Raw genomic sequence first — 20432 nt, forward strand, 5'->3', positions numbered from 1 at the left:
CATGCCCTACCGTTAGTGGCCAGCCTAATCTATATAAATAAAAATCGAGCCTCAAATTTTGACATTCAATAACTTTTTTATGTGTACAACGAACTTGATAATTTTTTCAGTTGTGTTCGCTATGTTCAGGACCAGGTTTATGGCCTATGGTTATAATCCGACTTCAGGACTCTTTCCTACGGTCCTTCAATGTTTACATCTAATCCTTATGGTAGAAGATTTGTGAGCTGGCCACACACAGAAATAAAAAATCAGCTGTTATAATCATTGCGTCATGCAACAGCCGTCGGAAGATAGTAGACAAGAGTGTGTGCCGATCCAAGTTCCCTAGTATATGGGGCCCGGTTGTAACGTATCCATAATCAAAGCTGTTAGTAACCAGCCTTAGATTGCTGGAGCATAGAATAAACAATCTACGAGTCAACATAGCTAGATTCTCACATATCAGTATCAGTGTCCGGTACTGTGAGAATATTATTCCCATCAGTTCTAATAGAGGACTATTCATTTGTTCCTTAGGAAAGTTTGGCTGGACTGAGAGGAAATAGTCCAATTAGAACTTAGGGGAATTATATAAGGCCTATCACTGTGTCGGTGACGTTAACTGATAATAATGTATATATGTGAACTAGCTTATAGGTTCAAAGTCCCTTCCCGGGGATTCGGGAATCTAAATCTGTGGGATCAATAAACTTAAATCGGTCAATTTTATTCTGATTACTTTTAGGCACAAGTCTAGGACCCCTGAAGGAAACCATCTTTCCGATGCTATTTTGAGAAATGGGAAGTGCTAAATAATAATTATTATTTTCCACCTTTTACAGTATATACAGAGCATGAAATAACCATTTAGTTACGGAAATAAGAAGATAACAAGATAACTAAAAATCACAATCATACCATACCTCAAATTAAGTAATAGAAAATAATTATATCTGTCAGTAGGCTGTTCAATTCTAAAATTGCATTTTTTGCTGAATGCTTTTTATAATTCAAATTTGTTGTAATGTGAGTGAACTTGACTTACCTACTTGTAGAATTTTAAAACACATTTTTTATCCGCCTGATGTGTATGGTTGAAAGATGGAAGTATTTGATCTCCATGGTAGAAAAAAAACTAATTTATTATTGGCACGTGAATCAGATAAACTTGAAAACCGACCTTCGTGCAATAAAACTAAAAGGATTTTGAAAAAAAATGAACGAGAAAAGCATTCAATTACATAAAAAACAGCACAGATGGAGGTACACGGATATTTAAATGATCTCTCTGCATTAGGTCAATACCAATCACTCTTTCCTTCTTGCTCTTCTTCTCCTCTATTTCCTTCTTCTTCATCCTATCCTACTTTTCATCCTTCTCCTCATTCTCTTCTCGTTCTTTTTATTCTTCCCCATCTTCTTCTCTTCTTTTTTTCTTCTTCTTATTTTTATTCTCCATTTTCCTCCTTCTTCTCACTCTCTTCTTGTTCTTAATATCATTCTTTTTCTGCTCAACCTTCTCTTCCTTCTTCTCCATCCTTTCCTCCTTTTCCTCTTCCTCCTCACTCTTTTCTTGTTCTTGTTATTCTTCTTCACCTTCTCTTCCTTCTTCTCTTTCCTCTTCACCTTTTTCCTCCTTCCCTTACTCTCTTCTTGTTCTTGTTATTCTTCTTCCCTTCTCTTCCTTCTTCTCCATCCTCTCACTCTTTTCTTGAATTGGTTATTCTTTCTCTTCTTCTTCACCTTCACTTCCTTCTTCTCCATCATCTCCGTTTTTCCCTCCTTATCCTGATTCTCTCCTTGTTCCTGTTTCTCTTTCTTCAGCTCCTCTTCCTTCTTCTTCAACCTCTCCTCCTTCTTCACCTTCTCCACACTCTCTTGTCTTCCTTCTTCAGTTCTTATCCTACTTTTCCTTCCCCTTCTCCTTCTTCTTCTTCTTCAATTTCCTCCTTCTTCCCTAGATTCCTTTCAGGATCGAACTACTTAATCAGAATAGTAATAACTACTCAAATCTCGCCTTATTTTTTTTGGTAAATGTCTACATGCAGAATTTTATAATGCAGTTTCACCAAGACAACTGGTCAAGGCCGTATTCAATTCAAGAACATGTTTTTTCACCAACTTGCATACGAGTGCATACGAATGCACACCGCAAAAAAGTGCATCAGATCAGATGCACTTTACTAGGCCAAAGTCATGCCACATTTGAATCGATAACTCGACAAGTTTGCGTATTAAAAATACATGCTGTATAACTAGCTCCTTCCACCAATTACTGCTCAGGAATTTCAGTAATACTATACCTATATCGGTCAGATTACTGACTAGCCTATACATTATACCTAATACACTTCAACTATAAATGTCTGAAGTATTTTAGTATAGTACTATATCTATCTATAATACACATGTCTGAAGTAGGTAATCCAGCAATATGCATGAATATATATGTTTGGAAATTAATATATCAGTGAATTTCTAACCTTTTACATAATATCAGTTTTACCTACCAGTTTATTATGTGATGAGGGCTGTAAGTTATCAGGCCAAGGTTCCAAGTAAGTATGACTAACAAGTAGTTCTGTTGAGCTTGATATGATTAACTATGGAGATTGGATTGATGTCTGTGTCAAGACTCTTTCATTTTCTGTCTTAAAAGTGGATTGATCTTGAACTAGGTTGAGACTTGTTCATGGGGGCACGGTAATTGTCTGAGAAACTTGTCAAATTTTCAAATTGATTACTGTATGAGAAACCACCTTATGAAAGTTCTTATACAAATCTCATGAGCCCATCACGGTCCTTTATTTGGCTTGCATGAGGACTTTGTCTGATAAACTTAGACCGGAATACAATAATTCTCATATATTAATAATTTCTCTATGTGGGAAATGACTTTTATATAACTTTTTCAGTTGGATGAGTATCATGATTCTCCCAACCACCAACCGTGTCACCCGGTCTCTCAGACCGGAGGTTTAATCATGGTAAGTTAAAACATTAGTTGGTTTTTTTTGTAATTTCATAGATTTTGTACTTTTTCATGTATAATTTGTCCAGAGACAACATGGATAACAAGGATTTTTAAGGATAACAAAAAGCATATCCCATGGAACACTCCCTTTATTACCTATATTTTATTAGAAATTCAATATTAAGAGTGAACTAAAATAATCTAAATAATGTTATGGATAACAACCTATTTACAAGTACTTATCAGCAATATACCAAGTGGTCACTCAATGTCATAGAAAATGATGAATAGAGTCTCATACAATTCGTAATTCAAGAAAATATATGATATTTTATAACAAAAAAAATCTGTTACCTAGCTCTTACTAAAAAACAAAATCAACTCGAGAGTAAAGCTAGTTACACATACATAGATTTTTGTTCGTACGATATTTTGCCGTCCTTATGAATTTTATCAGATTAAACGGTACTTGACAAACATCATCTGTTTGATCTAGTAGAATTTATAAGGACAGAAATAAATTCGTACGATCAAAAATCAATGTGTGTGTAGCTAGCCTATTGTGAACTCTGAAAGTCTAACTAATTTGTCTTGAACCGTTCATTTAAATACGCATCAATTGATACGGAGGTCTCTATGATGAGCCATTAAAAAGTTTCGTAAAGCGTATCCTCCGGTATCACAGTCCGGGAATACCGGGATGATGAAACACTAACCCTATCATCCGGTGCGATGGACCGTAGCTTATCAACCAATGAACTGAGGCTGTGTTCGGAATGACCCATCTAATCACACTGAAACGACTGCTAATTGATCTTTGATATTCATTGAACAGCTACTGAGTGGGAGAAGCCTAACAGAAAGTCAGGTGTGTTAATAATGGAATGGAAAATTTTTGTACCGGTCTCAGAGACCGGTGATACGGTTAAAGTGTTATAATATCAACTTTTACTAGGGTTACTAGGGTTAATTGATAGGAAACGTTCATAACCGTACAGAGGCTCAGAGGGTCTGAAAGTTTTTTTGTAGATAGAGCCTCAAAATTTCGCCAGGGATAAGAGAAGAAAGTATTCTTTTCTCTATTTCTACCCTTGTAATCACAAGTCAAACAATTTGGATCTTCAATGGTGCCTATCCGTTAACGAATATTGGCAATCATTCTATAGTACTGATGACCTTGTTGACAGTTGCTCTGAAGAGTTCGGGGTGGTCACTCCAAACCACGTTCTTAAATAATTCTCTGTCATCTGCATAATCTGAAGTTGTAAAAAGTAGGATAAAAAAATTTATTCTACAATATTGAAAAACCAGATGTAGGTTCATTGAAAATGGAAAATACATAAAGCATCATGAATCTAGATGAATTGAACGATGATTCATCATCTATTATCAATTGTTAACTCATCGATCACTCACCTCCACCTATAACGTCATTCATTACCCAAGGGCCTTAATGAAAAGTTGACATTTGGGAGTGAAGCACAAGAAGGATCATACTGGAATTACAATGTGACAGAAACTATTAATGATGTTGATTCTTGCTTGATTATTATGGTTCGAGTAGCAAAAGAATGAATCTATGTGTTCAATGTTCAGAGCATTGTTAGCAGGTATACCTGGGAATCTATTATTTATGAGAAGATATAGAGCGCTTCATCTGGTCTTAGGTTGTAGAGCACAAAATTATATTATGAATAATACGGTACATTTTTCAATGATGACAATCTTAAGATATTGTTCAATAAAAACTAAAATTTATTGAAATTGTTTTTTCTTTATATTTGAATAATTTAAAAAAATATTAGGCTAACTCAGTACTCATTGATAGAGAGTTCCGAATGATCTTATTATTTCATTCAGAATTCCATAATCTAAAAAAACTGTCCGATGACTGGATTTGGATTTGGCGGAGATAGCTGAAAACTTGGAAATGATGGTTTTCAAATACGAGGTTTTTGGGCCCCTCTGTATCTAGCACAAGGAAATTTCGCATGAAAGATTGGTTCTGAACTTCTCTTTTATAATTTACCAAACAATGTAATTATTGAAAAATCAGAACTACAATATAGTTATATTGTAAGCACTAATGTAATATAGTGACTGGACTACGGCAAAACTCATCAAAAACTGGTTTTCAACTCACTTTTTACACGGAGCAACTTTAATCGATTTATAGATGGAGTGGTCGTTACCTTGCAGGTAAAACTGCTTATTATCGTTCTGATTAGATAAGCTACGTGCTCTCGGTGCTACCGTTGGAAAGGTGGCCAGCTCTGCTAACATACAATTGTTTAGGCCAAATTATTTTATGAAGCAAACAAATGCAATTTTCAGAAAAAAGGAACAGGAAAGATAAAAGAAAAAGAAAGGATCTTAAGGTCTATTTAGGTCCATTATTCCCTCATAATAAGAAATATTCACTCTGTAAGATACGCTTAGCCGAGAACTTTAGACTTACTTTTACTCTTTCGTGTTCAAGCAATCAAAAGTCGTCATGTCTAGTATTGTGCCACCGAAATGTCAGAGGCATTTCCCTGTCACAGATCGTCGATGGTGCATTTTGTTGGGCAGAGGGCACACTCCAAAAACATCCTAAAACAATTGATAAATATAACGAGTTAGAAATTTTAAAATTTACTGACAAACAAAATTGGTCTTTGGTCGGAGGTAGCCTATTAAAAATGTTGGATTCTGTCCTTTCAAAAACGAGTTATATTGTCCTTATACAGTACGTTCTCAAATTTGAAATAATATAAGTGAGTTCTGGTAAAAAATTCATGCTAATAATAATTTAATTTTGTCCCCTCAATCATTCATCATGATAGACTACACCGCGCAAAGGTTAGTGAATTTCTATTTCATAAATAATAAATCTCTTCCCTGAAATTGTATTGGAAATTTCAGATATTAAATACAGAGGCCCGGTTGCACAAAAGCCGGTTAAATTTTAACCGCGATTAACTTTACGAGAACCAACCAGAGAAAGCGTTTTTGAAAAGACGGCACATGATCTTAGAATGGATTCCAAAGCAGCATCAGAAGCGAGGTAGGTGCAGGGAAATATGGATGGGCAATGTTCGAAAAGAGATGAAATGCTGAGGTATGCGGGAGTATGACTGGAGAGATAAGGAGCGATGACGGAGGGAATGATAGGAGCGACACTAAAGTTGCAGACAATATATTTAACAAAAACTTGAATTACAAAAACTTGTGAAGAAAAAAATACAAATCAATGGAATTGAGTAGAGTTTAACACGCAGAGACCTTACTCGATAAAATGATGAATTTACGTTCCATTGATGTATTATCGTTATCAATTTTCGAATTGATTGGAAATTGTTTTTCAAAAATATTTTGTCGGTGAGGTTTTAGAGCCCTCCTCCTATAATATCGTATTAGAATAAGTTGTACATCAGTATATATCAATTGAATAAAAATAAATTATATAGCGTAGCCTATATTATTTATTGTAACATACTTCATTTTATATATATTTCATAGACTGAGGATTTCTATGTGATAGGTTTCCTCTCTTCTAGTTGCCCTTCTCTTTCCCCAACCAATCATGGTGTAGGACAGCAGGTGGATAGCCTCTAGAGAAGAGGAGAGAGGGGGAAGAAGTAGAAGAAGCAGGAGCGGAGGAGAGATAAGAGAGAGAGAGGGAGAATGTGTGAAAGAGAAAAGTTAATGTATTGCAGAAATTTTTGAATAGGTAATTTAAGGACATGTGTGTAAAAATTCACTCTCCGCTGTCTAGTGAGTGATTTGAGTGTGATAGTGAACGGTTTAATAGATTTATAAACAACAATTTAAAGTTAAATTCAATTTTTTTGAAATTCTATTGTTTTAATATTCTTTTGTTTCGTCTCTGAATTCCAGTAGATTTTTCAAATAAATTCAAATTGTTTTTTGAAAGTGTAAGTGTTATTTCAAGTTCCTGTGTGAGCTATGCTTGTTGATTGATAAATCTGGAAATATTGATGACAAGAACGGCAACAATGATTAATTGTTGCCCAAGAAAAAGTTTATTGCTGCTGGTTGTTCTTCAGGGATTGTTTTTGAGAGTAAAATGTGGTAAGTTACGGTATCAATTTCATTTTATTTCAAGAGAATCATATAATTTTTATTCATTATTTTCAAGATCATGTTTTGGATCTTGATTGTGTTCTATTCAGTTGTGTATTTTATTATGTATGTAATAATATTATTCTATCAACTCCAAACATGCATGTTGAATTTTATCATAGAGAAAATATAGCATAAGATAATATCCCATAGTTTAATTTGTTCATGTTTCAAATTCAAAGTCAATTATTGGTCAACTCAAGCCGATTACTGTCGACTTCGTTCTATCATTACTGTTTTGGCCGGTTGAAAGTTCATAAAGGTGCGTACAGATATACGCGCCGCGAACATGAACAATTCACTTTTAATCAGCTGATTATATCTGTATTTTTACAGAAACGGTAAGATACAGATATAAAAAGCTTGGCATCAGCTGATTGAAAGTGAATTGCTTATGTTCGCGGCGCGTAAATCTTCGCACCTTTAGGGCCGTTTGCACAGTCAAAGCTTAAACTGAATTTAATCAGCTGTTGGCTTAAACTCAAAATGTAACACATTATAACAAACGGTACTCTATATGGATTTAATCCAGTTTAAAATGAAATTTAGTTTAAACTGTCACTGTGCAAAAGGAACCTTAGAAGGCAAAGTAGGTATGAGAGACTACCAGAGTCACAAAAAAAACTACTAGGATTATCGGCTTGAGTTAACAGTGAAATTTAGAACATAAATGCCCTATACCATGGGATATCTTCTCATGCTTTCTTCTCTCTATGATTTTATTCTGTCTGATTGTGTGTAAGAGGGGTGCAGGCTGATAATTTTTTTTGTTTGATCAAATTTTTATTTCTTGTCTATAATGTTGATTCTTGTATGTATTTATAAAATGGATTACCTACATTTTTTAATAGATTTCATTCAAGTACTTTTTGTCACTGATTCTCATGGAGCAAATACGCCTACATCAACTCGCTTCTTAGTAAACAGTTTTATATTCAATTTATGAATTCAAAATGTTTTCACCAATTATCCAAAATCATTTCATAATTTTATAAGTTTGTAGACGTGCTTCGATAATAAGTTCAGGAACGATCCTTTATCAAATGCCAGGTGAAATGTCAATCAAATCAGAACAAGGATAGATCATTCTCAAGGCAGCGACCTCTATCACACTACTGTTTGCCACAATGTACGCAAAATGTATGCAAAGTTATGCAAAAAATATTTTCTAGATTATTTCAGGTTATTGTACAAGGTGTTCTTCAATAACTTCTTATCTTTCTCTACAAATATTCATCCAATTTGTTCTGTATTGACGCTCTTTGAGGACTTCCTAAATAATATTCCTTCCAAAAAAATGTTTAATAGAAAATAATTCAACAAAATAAATGTTAGCAAAACTTATAATGCATGTTCAAATGATCTCGTCAATTGTCGTTCCTTCCTTTAACACGTTACATTGCTGATAAAGTATCTAAATGATAATTGAAGATTTGCTCGCTTCTGATCAAATTTCTTGGATGTTTTAAATCCTTCTTATTTTGAAAAACTCAACCAGAGCAAATTTAAACATCATAAATCTCAATAAAGTCATTAAAGTTTTTCTAAGAGATTTCATTTATCGTTCCATCTCACAATCATGTATCTGATGATTATCTTCTGGATTGAAGAGTAATTTCATAAGTAGCTCTCTCACGTCCCAAAATAATCAAATCTTAGCTAAATGGAATATTTGCTCAAAAAGTCATCAGGTTACTATACTATAAAGAATTCAATCTAGAAGTGGGAACACGGTATGATAAGAGCTACCAGTACAGTGGAATGTTTCTAATGAAATTAGGGGTGTTATCTTTTCTCTGAAAATTTATAATTTTATATATTTCTCAATCCAGATAGAGATCGCTTCACCGTATCTAATGTATACTATCCAATTGTTTCAAAAGGTCTAGAGCACTCACGAATGGGGACTATTTCCATTTCAAATTGAATTTACTTCCATATAATCTATAACCAATCAGAACCCTTGATTTAGGGAAGTAACAAGCTAGCAAGACGAACAGATACTCTCTCCTTAGCTTCTGACATGAGTGGTCTTTAAAATTGTCAAGTAAATTTCTAATTTTGAATGTAATATAATATTGATGTCTCTGAGTTATTTTTATATTAACATTGCTTGTCCTGTCCACTGTGGTTATATAATTCTGAGTCAATATTCCTAATATCCTGGACCCTGCCTCTCTTCTACCTGTTGTTGTCCTATCTCCACTATCTTTCCTCTACTGTCATTTTCGATCTATTTATCTCATTGTCACTCTTCATAATTATTTCCCATGTTGTCCTTTTCTCTCGCCCTCTGAAATCGAATTTCTCCTCTCATTTCCTCCTCTTTTTCCACAGCTCTTCTTTATCCCTCTCATCTCATTATCTATTTCTTCAATTATCATTAACATCCCTCCTTCGTCACACTTTTTTATGCTGAGGTTGATTCCCATATGAACCCTGGACTTGTACATGGATAATGGGAGGGATTTTGTTGAAGAGATATGAAAGAACCTAAATTTTTAAGAACCATATGCACCATCTCAGTTTAAAAGGAGACAGATCAGCTGTTCGTTTAAACCTGGAATATACGACCTCTTTATATCTACGTTTTGTCGATTTTATCGAAACCCACATTGGTTACAGAACGTCAGTGAATTTAATAAAAATACAATTATGACGTTTTTTGGAAAAAATGTCACGTTTTTCGGAAAAAATGTCACGTTTTTTTCTTCATATCTGGGAATTCAGCATCAAGGACACGAAGTTTAATTTTATTTCTACTAGTTAAATTGAAAACAATATCGATCGAAGTATGTCATCCTAATTTGAATGAATTTTTCTCTCTTCTAATTACAGAAACAGCTTCACGGCACTACCTGGAGGAGACTGGCCGGAACTTGCCGACACGACTGAAAGGCATGGGAGTGCATGGTCACTTCGACATGATGCGAGATGACAGGTTTGGACTTTTCGTGCCCGACAGAGCCCCTAGCGGCACATGTCGTAACCAAAGTCAACACTACCTGGATGCCATTCTCAACTATGAGAGGTGGGGATTGCAGAGTAAGTGTAACCTGACACAATTTTTTGTGATTATTTAATTTATCTGTGATTTACTTGGATGAATTGCAAAGATTGATCTGAGACTGAAAATCATTTTTTTTTCATTTCTAGTGGCAGACTCTTCAGCCAGCATACTGTGATGAATTTTTCAAATAGATCTCATGAGAAGAGAGAAAATTGTGATTAACCTTCTTAAAAGGAAAGAATTTGCTAAAGGAGTAGTTAGCGACCGAGCGATAGAACTTACTTATCAGTAACTGTATATTAGATAAGAGTACCGTTCTGTACTGAATATTTTCTAGAAAATTATTCAATAAAATTATAATTATTCTGCAAATAAAGCACGAATTATTTATGAATTGCTCATTGAATTTTGAGGTTTACACTTTGTTTACTGCCGATCAGATGTTTAAAGCGGCTCGAACGCAGCTGACTGATTCAAAGTATTGTCAAATGTCATGCCGGTTTCATGCAAAGTATAATATCATTTCTAAAAATTATAAAACTATCAATAAAGGACCAATAATTTCGAATAAAAAATAAAATGTTGTATTGTTGTTGAAATTATTTATTATTTAAGAAATTATATTATAATGTCAAGTCTTATTGTAACTAATTAGGTCATAGCATGAACAGTATATTATTGATAAACACGGCAGAAATTAATTATAACAATCTCAGACATAATAAAAATTGTATAAGAATATTAATTATTAATTATTATTTCAACTGAACCACATGGTGATCGAATCTCTTTGGCAAGCCTAAGCCAATCATAGTGCATAGAAATAGCACCAAAAAGGTGATCGTTTGAAAACAACATAATTATGTTAATCTACTATCAGACAACAAACCTGCCTTATCATATACGCTAGCACACATACATTGTATAAGAGGAACTATGTCGAGGAGCTTAAGTGGTTTTAAGAATTATATAAATTGAATTATTATTGTAATTAAAGGAATTATATTCTACTGCCTGCCACTGACGTCACGTCTACGTCACAATCGTTCTACCAATGGCAAATTTTTATGCAAATTTACTACACCGAGATTCTCAGAAGAAAGGTCTAGCCAAGAAGCTTAGAGAAAAAGACTTCACTTCCCTTTTGAAATCCTCACCGTTCAGATCTCTTTATAGTTACCAAGACCTATTCGTAAAAAATTCTTGTTCGATTTTATATGTTTTATTTGTGAGCCAATATTTTAGGCTATTCTATTTGTTATTCGTACATCTATGTTCAGCAATCGATAAATTAAAAGTTTAAAGTTAAATCATCCCTTAATTAATTTGGTGAAGGAAATATTAAATTAAAATCCCCACGTGCTGAAACCGAAGCCTGGCCCGCTGCCGATCAAACGATTTTTGATCTAAGAAGAAAACCACGACCGCCAAGGAATTTCACGTGAGTTATAAGTTTAAAGGGGCCCCAATCTACGCTTCGAAAATATTTCAGTGCAGAAAACATAAATTTTTTCTTTGTTAAATTATTGGCCACGCCGACAAGCGCTTTAGCATTTAAGAGCCTAGAATTTATTCATATAGAATTTCTAAGAATTTGTAGTTGATTAGCTATCCTCTGCTGCCAGAACCACGACCCCGAGCATTTTAAAAATATTTTATAATTCATTTTTCACTATTTTTTTCAAAACTGTTAAATTTTATCAATTGTAAAATTCTGTCGAATCACGCATGGTATCATGCAAGCACAAGAACATTTTTAACTCTTTTTGTCAATGCTAAATTATTATCAATCTGTAAATCAAATTCTGAATCTGCACTGTATGATCATATATTTTATTATAATATATTCCAGTTTTGTTAATTCGTTTTCTGAGTTCGATTATTTCTTAAGCCTGTCAATTATTGTGTCTGATACGTTCTATATCATCAAGAACCGATCGAATACGATCATTGGAATAATTGAATTAAGCTGGATATTGGAACAGGTCTAAATGGATGTAGCGAGTGGGGTCAGATCGAGATATTTAATCTTTGTCCTTACCTGCTCATATATCAGCTTTTATCTGTTACCAACCTCGACTTAGGAGCGAATACATCAACAGTACAGCAGATGCAGCCAGAGATCCTATAATTTCCTACAATAGAGCTTAAAACCCGACAAGACTCTGTTCTCGAAATATATTCCGAACGATATTTGGTTCAAATACCGTATATTAATCCTTCGGAACTTATTAGAGACGCAGTCCCGTAAATTATCTACATCGGGATTTTTGCTCGACCTGTATGATTTTGTATGCTCATTCTTCACAGGTAATAATTTTAAGATATCCGTCTTCAGTGTTTAGCGATCGCTACACTGCTTATAAAAATTTCATCACTATACAATCTGTCATTAGAAGAATCAAGGGTGAGCGAGCGTTTAGGCCTCCCGCGATTCCGACAGTTGTATTGAATCTTGTAGTGAATCAATCAGTCTGGTGTACACTCAGCGTCCACGCACGCAATTACAAAATTTATAACCTCAACACCGTTGATTTAGTACAAGATTCACTCTACATGTGTGAAGCCTTCAAATCACGCTTTACATGATTTGCCGGCCCAACGTGAGGCATTTGGATACAGCACTACATGATTTGGCAAATCACCCTACATATGTGAAGCCGTTAAAAATACAGCACTACAATACCTATCGGACTTTTCCATGGAAATCTACAGAACTTGGGAAATTTCGATGAATGCTTGGCGACTGAAAAACTCACACCCTCCAGAGACAATTTTTTGTGATTATTTAATTTATCTGTGATTTACTTGGATGAATTGCAAAGATTGATCTGAGAGATAATCTTTTCATTTTTTTGTAGTGGCAGACTCTTCAGCCAGCATTCCTATCGGACTTTTCCATGGAAATCTACAGAGCTTGGGAAACTTCGATGAATGCTTGGCGACTGAAAAACTCACACCCTTCAAAATCCAGTATTGTGTTCTATTTGTGAAAAATCTTCACAAGCTACCCAACACAGTTCCAAGCTGGGTAAGACTTTAATCTATGATATAATAAAGAAAATAATTGGCTTAAACAAGTGAAAATGGCATTAATGTCTGAAACATGTTGTGATAAAATGATTCGAAAGCGTACTGAGATTTTTATTTTATTTATAATATTAAAAGTAGCCCTAAAGAAAACAGACAATGAAACGCGATAGGAAATACGCACGAATTACGATGCTTTATGAGAGATAATCTTTTCAATCTGAAAACTTGATCTACTGAAATCTTGAAGAATTCGAAACAGGTCTATAACCATCATCGATAAATTTAGAATTTTATGAGAGATGAGAATTTTATGAGGTGAGAATTTTATGAGAGAAATTTAGAATGAGAGATGATCTGCCTGGATTACAGATCTGATCAACTTGAAATTTTGCATAAAATTCTAAATTTATCGAGGATGGTTATAGACCTGTTTCGAATTCTTCAAGATTTCAGTAGATCAAGTTTTCAGATTGTCAAGCTTTCAATCAGAGCTTTGCAGAGCATGGGTTACCTGCAAGTATTATAATATATAATGAGGGTATGAACAGAACCGTCAGGTCAATTGAAGATTTCAACTCACTATCCAACTTCTGTATTTATATCTATATCCATGAATTTATTTTTATTCTTATCTTTATCGGTGACTTCAAATGTTTTTATTATTGCACAGCTGTTAAGTGGCATCGATTTTATCTGCGATTGACTCGTTCTTTTCGCACCTTTTTAGAATTCAAATTATAGTAGGCCTACCAGAATAATGAATAATTTTTCAGTGATGATCTAATTTTATATTTGACTCAATACTTATATAGAACTTATTGATAAAATAAATTTATCATTTAACCTTCCTTCAAGAATAGCTGGAGCCGGAATATTTGAATAATTATTTGCATGATCTTTACTCTTTCTCCAATTTTTGTTATTGTTGTTATCCTTCTGTTACTTCTCATTTTGGTTTCTATTCTTCTTCCATCCTCCTTCTTTTCTCTCCTCATACTTCTTCAACCACTCACAATATTTCATTTCAGCCTTCTTCTGCTGTTTCGTCTCCTTCTTTTCTACTCTAACTTCTTCTTTTTCATATTCTTCTTCTTCTTTTTTTTGTACTCCTCCTAATAACAATCAATTTCCTTGTCCTCTAGAAGGCCCAGGCTATTACATTGCTCCTCATGTATTAAAAAGTGGTCAATGAGTGATGAAAGGCTCAGGAGCCTCGTCTTTAGTAATCATACGATTTGTCAAGTTTTATATCGACATGACGTCAATTGTTCAGATTTGAGGAACAATTTGGAAAAGAATTCAATCCATGATAAGGAGATGAGGAAAAAAAGAAGAAGAAGAAGAAGAAGAAGAAGAAGAAGAAGAAGAAGAAGAAGAAGTGGGGAGGTATATCATACGATTTGGCCAGTTTTGGTCCAGACGTGACGTCAATCGTTCAGATGAGAGGATGACAGGAAAAGTTTTGAAGAAAATTCAATTTATGAAAAGAAGAAAAAGGAGGAGAAGGAAAGAAGGAGGAGGAGGAGGAGGAGGAGGAGGAGGAGGAGGAGGAGGAGGAGGAGGAGGAGGAGGAGGAGGAGAGGGAGGAGGAGGAAGAGGAGGAGGAGAAGAAAGAAGAAGAAAAAGAAGAAGAAGAAAAAGAAGATGAAAAAGAAGAAGAAGACGAGGAAGAAGAAGGAAATTATTAATCCGAAGATGTAGAACAAGAAGAGAGATAAGTATGGAAAGAGAAAAGAGAATAAGAAGTGACATTAACAGGATAATAACACTACAAGAACTAAAAATATTGTAGAGAACATACAAAAGTGGCAAACTGAGGGACCTCAACAAAGGAAAAGAGGAGAATAAGAGGAAGATCAGTGGTATGATATTAAAATTAATGTCGGGTTTAGATACTTTTGGATCAATTTTATTGAACCCTTTTATATTAATTCTATCGATGAGACATTTGGTAACGTAGGTAATTCACTGGATGATTTTCATTGATTTTAGAATGAATTTTGCAGGAGGAGACAGACCACATAGCAGGAGGTCCTCCGTTCTTGAAGCCATTCCTGCAGATCGGAGTCTGCCTGCCAGCCTCATGCAACTCGTCCGACTTGCAGCATCACTACCAGCAAGTCACTGCACGCTACAACCTCTCCGTGCAACTGCACAAGTACAGCTGCACCACCAACGACCAACCCAAAAACATCGATTCACTCGATGTTTTCACTGTGTCAGTACCCTATACTTATTGTTGGTTTTGGAAAACTCCATCATCTCCTTCTCCTTCACTTACTCTTCCTTCTTCTTGTCCTTCTCCTCCTTCACTTACTCCTCTTCTAACACCTTCACCCTCCTTCTCCTCCTCCTCCTTCTCCTCCTTCCCCTCCTTCTCCACCATCTCCTACTTCTCCTCCTTCTCCTTCTTCTCCTCCTTCTCCTCCTTCTCCTTCTTCTCCTTCTTCTCCTCCTTCTCCTCCTTCTCCTTCTTCTCCTCCTTCTCCTCCTTCTCCTCCTTCTTCACCTTCTCCTCCTTCTCCTCCTTCTCCTTCTTCTCCTCCTTCTCCTCTTCTCCTCCTCCCACTCACCCTTGTCATCCTTCTTCACTCCCATCCTCTTCTCCTATTCCTTCTCCTACTCCTCCTCCTTCTCCTTCTCCTCCTTATTCTCCTCCTTCTTCTCCTCCTCTTCCTTCTCCTCCTCCTCTTCTATTTCCTCCTTCTCCGCACCTCCTCGTAATCTTTTACTTCCTTCTCGTCCTTCTCCTCTCTAACTTCCTTCTCCTCCTTCATCACCTTTTTGACCGCATCCTCCTCTTCCTTTTCCTAATTCTCCTCCTCCTATTCCACATGCCATCTCTTTCCCACTCTTCTCATTCCTCCTCCTCCTCAATCTCATTCTTATTCCTCTTCTTTTCAAGTAACTTCTATCTTCAATTTGTAAAATATTATTAAAATTTGTACTGTTCTTGTGTTTTAATAATAATGATAATAACAATACTGAGGGTGATGCCCACATAAGCTCATAGGCTTGTGCGTGGAAAACGAGTAAGAGGGATGATGATGAGAGATGAGGACTACTTTTTAGGTAGTCGGGACCGACGAATTATCGTCTCATTCAAAAGACGGGATCACATTCTATGTGATGTTGCTGTTGTCAAAATCACAATTGCCCCGGTCGAGATTCGGACTCGGGTTCTCTTGATTATTGAACCGGCGCACTAATGAACAAATTAACAAATGTTTATAAAATTTGTACTGTTTTTATTGATAGATACAAAAACTAATTATTTATTCATTTTTTCAGATTGCTTGTTGGTCTCATTGCAACTATGTGCATTTTGGCGACCTTTGCTGATATCTACAATTTTCCCACTCCTCAACAATCTGGTAAGTAAATAAATTGAATCAGCAATCAATGCAAATACAAAGTACTTGAGTGAGCTACCTACGTTGTGTTTGTATTAATTCTTTTGTGAAATATGGTGGATAAAAATGTGGATGTTGTTTTCTGTGTATCATTGTATAACATATTTTTTATTGAATTCTTCATCCTTCATACAGGTTCTCACTGGACATTCCTGAACTGCTTTTCATTGTACCAAAATGGCAAGAGTCTATTGAAAACATCAGATCCTGAGGCACCTTTGGCAGTGATACATGGTATAAGAATGTTGAGTTCGCTCTCCATAATGTATGGTCATCATATTCTAATTCTCAACATTTTTCCATTTTTTGACCGCAACTATTATGTTGAGGTAAGTATAAAAACTCATAATTTGTGCTATTCTGGGAGCGAATATTGATAATTATTAGTTATTAATGATTATCCATAACTAATGAACATTAAGGGCCATTCTCCAAGCTCGAGATTTGGCTAAGTTCTTGACTGGAGTCTTGACAGCTGGAGTCAGAAAATTGGCTATCCAAAACGGGACGTAGTCGCAGTTTTTATGATAATCTTTATTTTCTCATTTCTATAATTGGAAACGTTTTCTCTTGACGAAATGAAACATTCCTTAATAATTCAAAATAGCTGAAACTTTACACTATTCTCTATTTATTTTATTTTGTGTTCAATTCTTTAGTTTTTGAAATTTAATTTGAACGTTGACTGCGACTACTGTATGCCCCGTTTCAAGAAGCCAATTTTATGACTCCAGCTGTTTGAAGTCTAGAACTTAGCTAAATCCCGAACTCGGAAACCAGTCCTCAATTGACACACTTTTTTCATTTATTTCGCACGACATGCAGTCAATAATTAATAAATTATTCTACAACTAATAATATATTGACTGCATGTCGTGTAAAATACATCGTGTGTGTTTGTTAATACCTCGCAGCTCGGAATGGATCGAGGAGCCACATCTTTCATTTTGCCAAACAAATTGAAATATATAGAGTGTAGGGTCTATTCTATCCAATAGTCTATCCATGAGATTTCTGCAACTGCAAATTTTGTCTACAGTCATAGAATAGAACAATCTTATAAGTTCAATCGTATAAGATTTCGATTCCAAAGTGTATTGGTATATTTGATAGCTCATTCATTGAAATTGAGTTTGATTATGAAGCCAATAGATCATTTTAATATAGACCTTTATAATATAAAGGATATCATTTCGTCATTAAATCTAATTGAATAAATAAATGTATGTATCTTGGTTTAAGTGCAGTAGCATATACTTATATTTATTTTTTGTAAAGCTTTTTTGTATTTTGTTTTTGGCAAATGAATTCATTCATTCATTCATTCATTAGAATGACAACTCTCAAGCTTCCAAAATTTTCATAAAATAAACCTTGAATAGTTGAGTTTGTCAATTCGATTGCTCCAACCGATTTTGTTGGGAAATGAATTGATCTCCCAATTTCCAATCTAACTTCAATCTCCTTCCTCCACCTGGTTGCAGGGAGAGGTTAGGAACAGATATCTTGTGGATGACCCTAATGACATTGTCCCCAGCTGAGACGTAGAGAGTGGTATGGCCATGTCCGGTCCAGGACGCAGGTGTGAAGGTGTGCTGAGCTGATTACAGCATGAGGATACACCTCTGATCCTCTGTGCCAATGTGGTCAAATTCAATGAATGAATGAATCACCTGATATCTGAGTTTCCACAGCACTCATATCATGGAGGGCTGACTGAAGTTCATGTTGCTGGAGAAGAGGCTTGTCAGTGGCTCCAGAACTTACTTGAGTCTATTAGTATTTAACATAATTATTAAGGGTAAAATTATTATTTAAACTTGACCTATGAATGTATATGCATATAATATACCGTACCTGTATAACAAATATTTTTCACTTTTTTTTCCTGTTACAGAATTCCGAGTCTCCATTTCACATTCTTGCCTTTATAAGCGAGCTTCAAGTGGACTCATTCTTGCTCATCAATGGAGTTCTCCTCTACACCGGATTCTATAACTTGCTTGTTAAACAAGGACGAAAGTTCAACTTACTCACATTCTACCTGCATCACATTTTAAGGTTTTTACCAGAAATTTATTCATTCATTAAATTAAAACTCCTTCTTCTTCTTCTGGTTCCTTCTCCTATCGAAGGTTGGAAATCATCACGACAATTTTCACTTTATTGATTTCCCTTGAGTTGCAGCCATACCATTCTCTTAAATTACGCAGCCAGGATATCCTTCTTCTTCCCACACTTCTCTCTCCCATGATCCTTCTCGCAATATAAGTCTCAACAGCTCATACTTTTCACCCCTCATTACATGGCCCAAATGTTGCAATTTTCTTCTCTTTATAGTCGCAACAGCTCCACAATCCTTTGCCATCATTAACAGTACATCCCTATTTGTCCATGGTATTCTCCACATCCTTCTATAGCACCACATTTCAAATGTCTCGATGTTTTTGAGGTCTGACTTTTTCAAAGTCTATGCTTCCATGCCGTACAGCAATGTAGAAAACACATAACAACGCAGCATGCGTATTCTAAGTTTCAGCTTAATATCTCGGCTACACAGAAATCTTTCCATTTTTATGAACACCTATCGTGCTATTTCAACTCGTCCTTTGATCTCTCTGGTCTGACCGTTCACTTCATTAATCCATGCTTCAAGATACTTATATGCTGTGACTCTCTCAATAGGTGTATTGTCCACTACAATATTAACTGTCCACTACAATTAGAAACTCCAATATCTATTCAAATTGAATCATTCCATTTCTCAGTCGTTCCATTGAAACGGTCAACTCATGATGGAGAACCAAATAATGATACCTAATAATAGAGAAACCCAACATTTAAATTGAACAGTCATTGGATAATGATAACAATAGTGTAAATGGTGATGAAGTGTTAAAACGGATAACAGTGATCTACAGGTGGCAGGGGTAGATCACTAATTCAATTCATCAATACAGCCATTCATGATGGCGGCGATCGATCAAGGTTCCAGCTTCTAGGTGAGTCAATCATATAACTTTATGTAAGGCAAATTATACTGCAGTTGTAGGAAAAATATTATATGTTGAAATTCGAGCGTAAAACTTTTTAATTGATCTTGCAAAATGATCGCGCTCAATTATGTGTCGCGCGATTACTGTTCTGCTCAAGGAATGAAGTCGCGTTTCACGCTCTTAACTTAATGCATAAATAGCTATTAAGGAGAGAATTTTGAAAGTTTGTCAGCGATTAGACCAAAATCAGCGTTTTTCTGCATTTTCTCAGTCAACTGGAAAGATCCTGAAAGTCTGTATTTGACTATTTGATGGGATGAAGCAACCTCGAATGATGAATGCAGGCAAGCGAAGCGAGTTTCAATTCTGGATGATACAGCCAGGGATCCAGGGGGCGGAGTCCTCTGGCTAGACGGATGAGGCAAGCGAAGCGAGCCTGCTGGCTATAGTTCTCAATATTTTCTCATATTTTACTCCTATGTTTCGTGATGTATCGATAATAGATAATAAAGATTTTAATAAATTTCTCTTACAGGATAGGTCCGAGCTACTTGATAATAATGCTGTTAACAATGACGATACTGCGTTTCCTGTCTGAAGGTCCACTGTGGAAGTACTACGTGTTTGGCTCAAGGGATACCTGTGCTGAGAGCTGGTGGGCGCATGCGCTCTTTCTCAACAACTACCTAATGACAGATCGTCAGGTTCGGCAATCATGATAAATAATTAATTAGTAATTAATTATTAGTACTTTATTTATGTAGATTACAATATATACTGGCTTATACACTTATATACAATAGCTTACAATACAGCAAAATTATAGATGAATTTACATAATATAGACTAAGAAAATAATTATTGAACTGTATATGATATGAAAAAGCAGTTTGTAATAC

General features: G+C 35.3%; 1 protein-coding gene across 4 annotated transcripts in view; it reads left to right on the forward strand.

The window, feature by feature from the left end:
* The first annotated feature begins 6675 nt into the window (after positions 1 to 6675).
* The window catches only part of LOC111051566 (nose resistant to fluoxetine protein 6), a 67746-nt gene continuing 53989 nt past the window's right edge, over positions 6676 to 20432 (forward strand). Inside the window, exons 1-8 of one of the 4 annotated variants that reach the window (XM_039438852.1) lie at positions 6676 to 7030; positions 9920 to 10126; positions 12953 to 13122; positions 15131 to 15342; positions 16416 to 16498; positions 16673 to 16866; positions 18435 to 18598; positions 20069 to 20237. In XM_039438852.1, the coding sequence (XP_039294786.1) occupies positions 6937 to 7030; positions 9920 to 10126; positions 12953 to 13122; positions 15131 to 15342; positions 16416 to 16498; positions 16673 to 16866; positions 18435 to 18598; positions 20069 to 20237 (1293 nt within the window). In that variant the 5' untranslated portion in view covers positions 6676 to 6936. The remainder of the gene's footprint in view (positions 7031 to 9919; positions 10127 to 12952; positions 13123 to 15130; positions 15343 to 16415; positions 16499 to 16672; positions 16867 to 18434; positions 18599 to 20068; positions 20238 to 20432) is intronic. The other 3 variants (XM_039438854.1, XM_039438851.1, XM_039438850.1) reach the window with 3 other exon arrangements.

This window comes from Nilaparvata lugens, chromosome 12 (assembly GCF_014356525.2).
Source record: "Nilaparvata lugens isolate BPH chromosome 12, ASM1435652v1, whole genome shotgun sequence".
Lineage (NCBI taxonomy): Eukaryota > Metazoa > Arthropoda > Insecta > Hemiptera > Delphacidae > Nilaparvata > Nilaparvata lugens.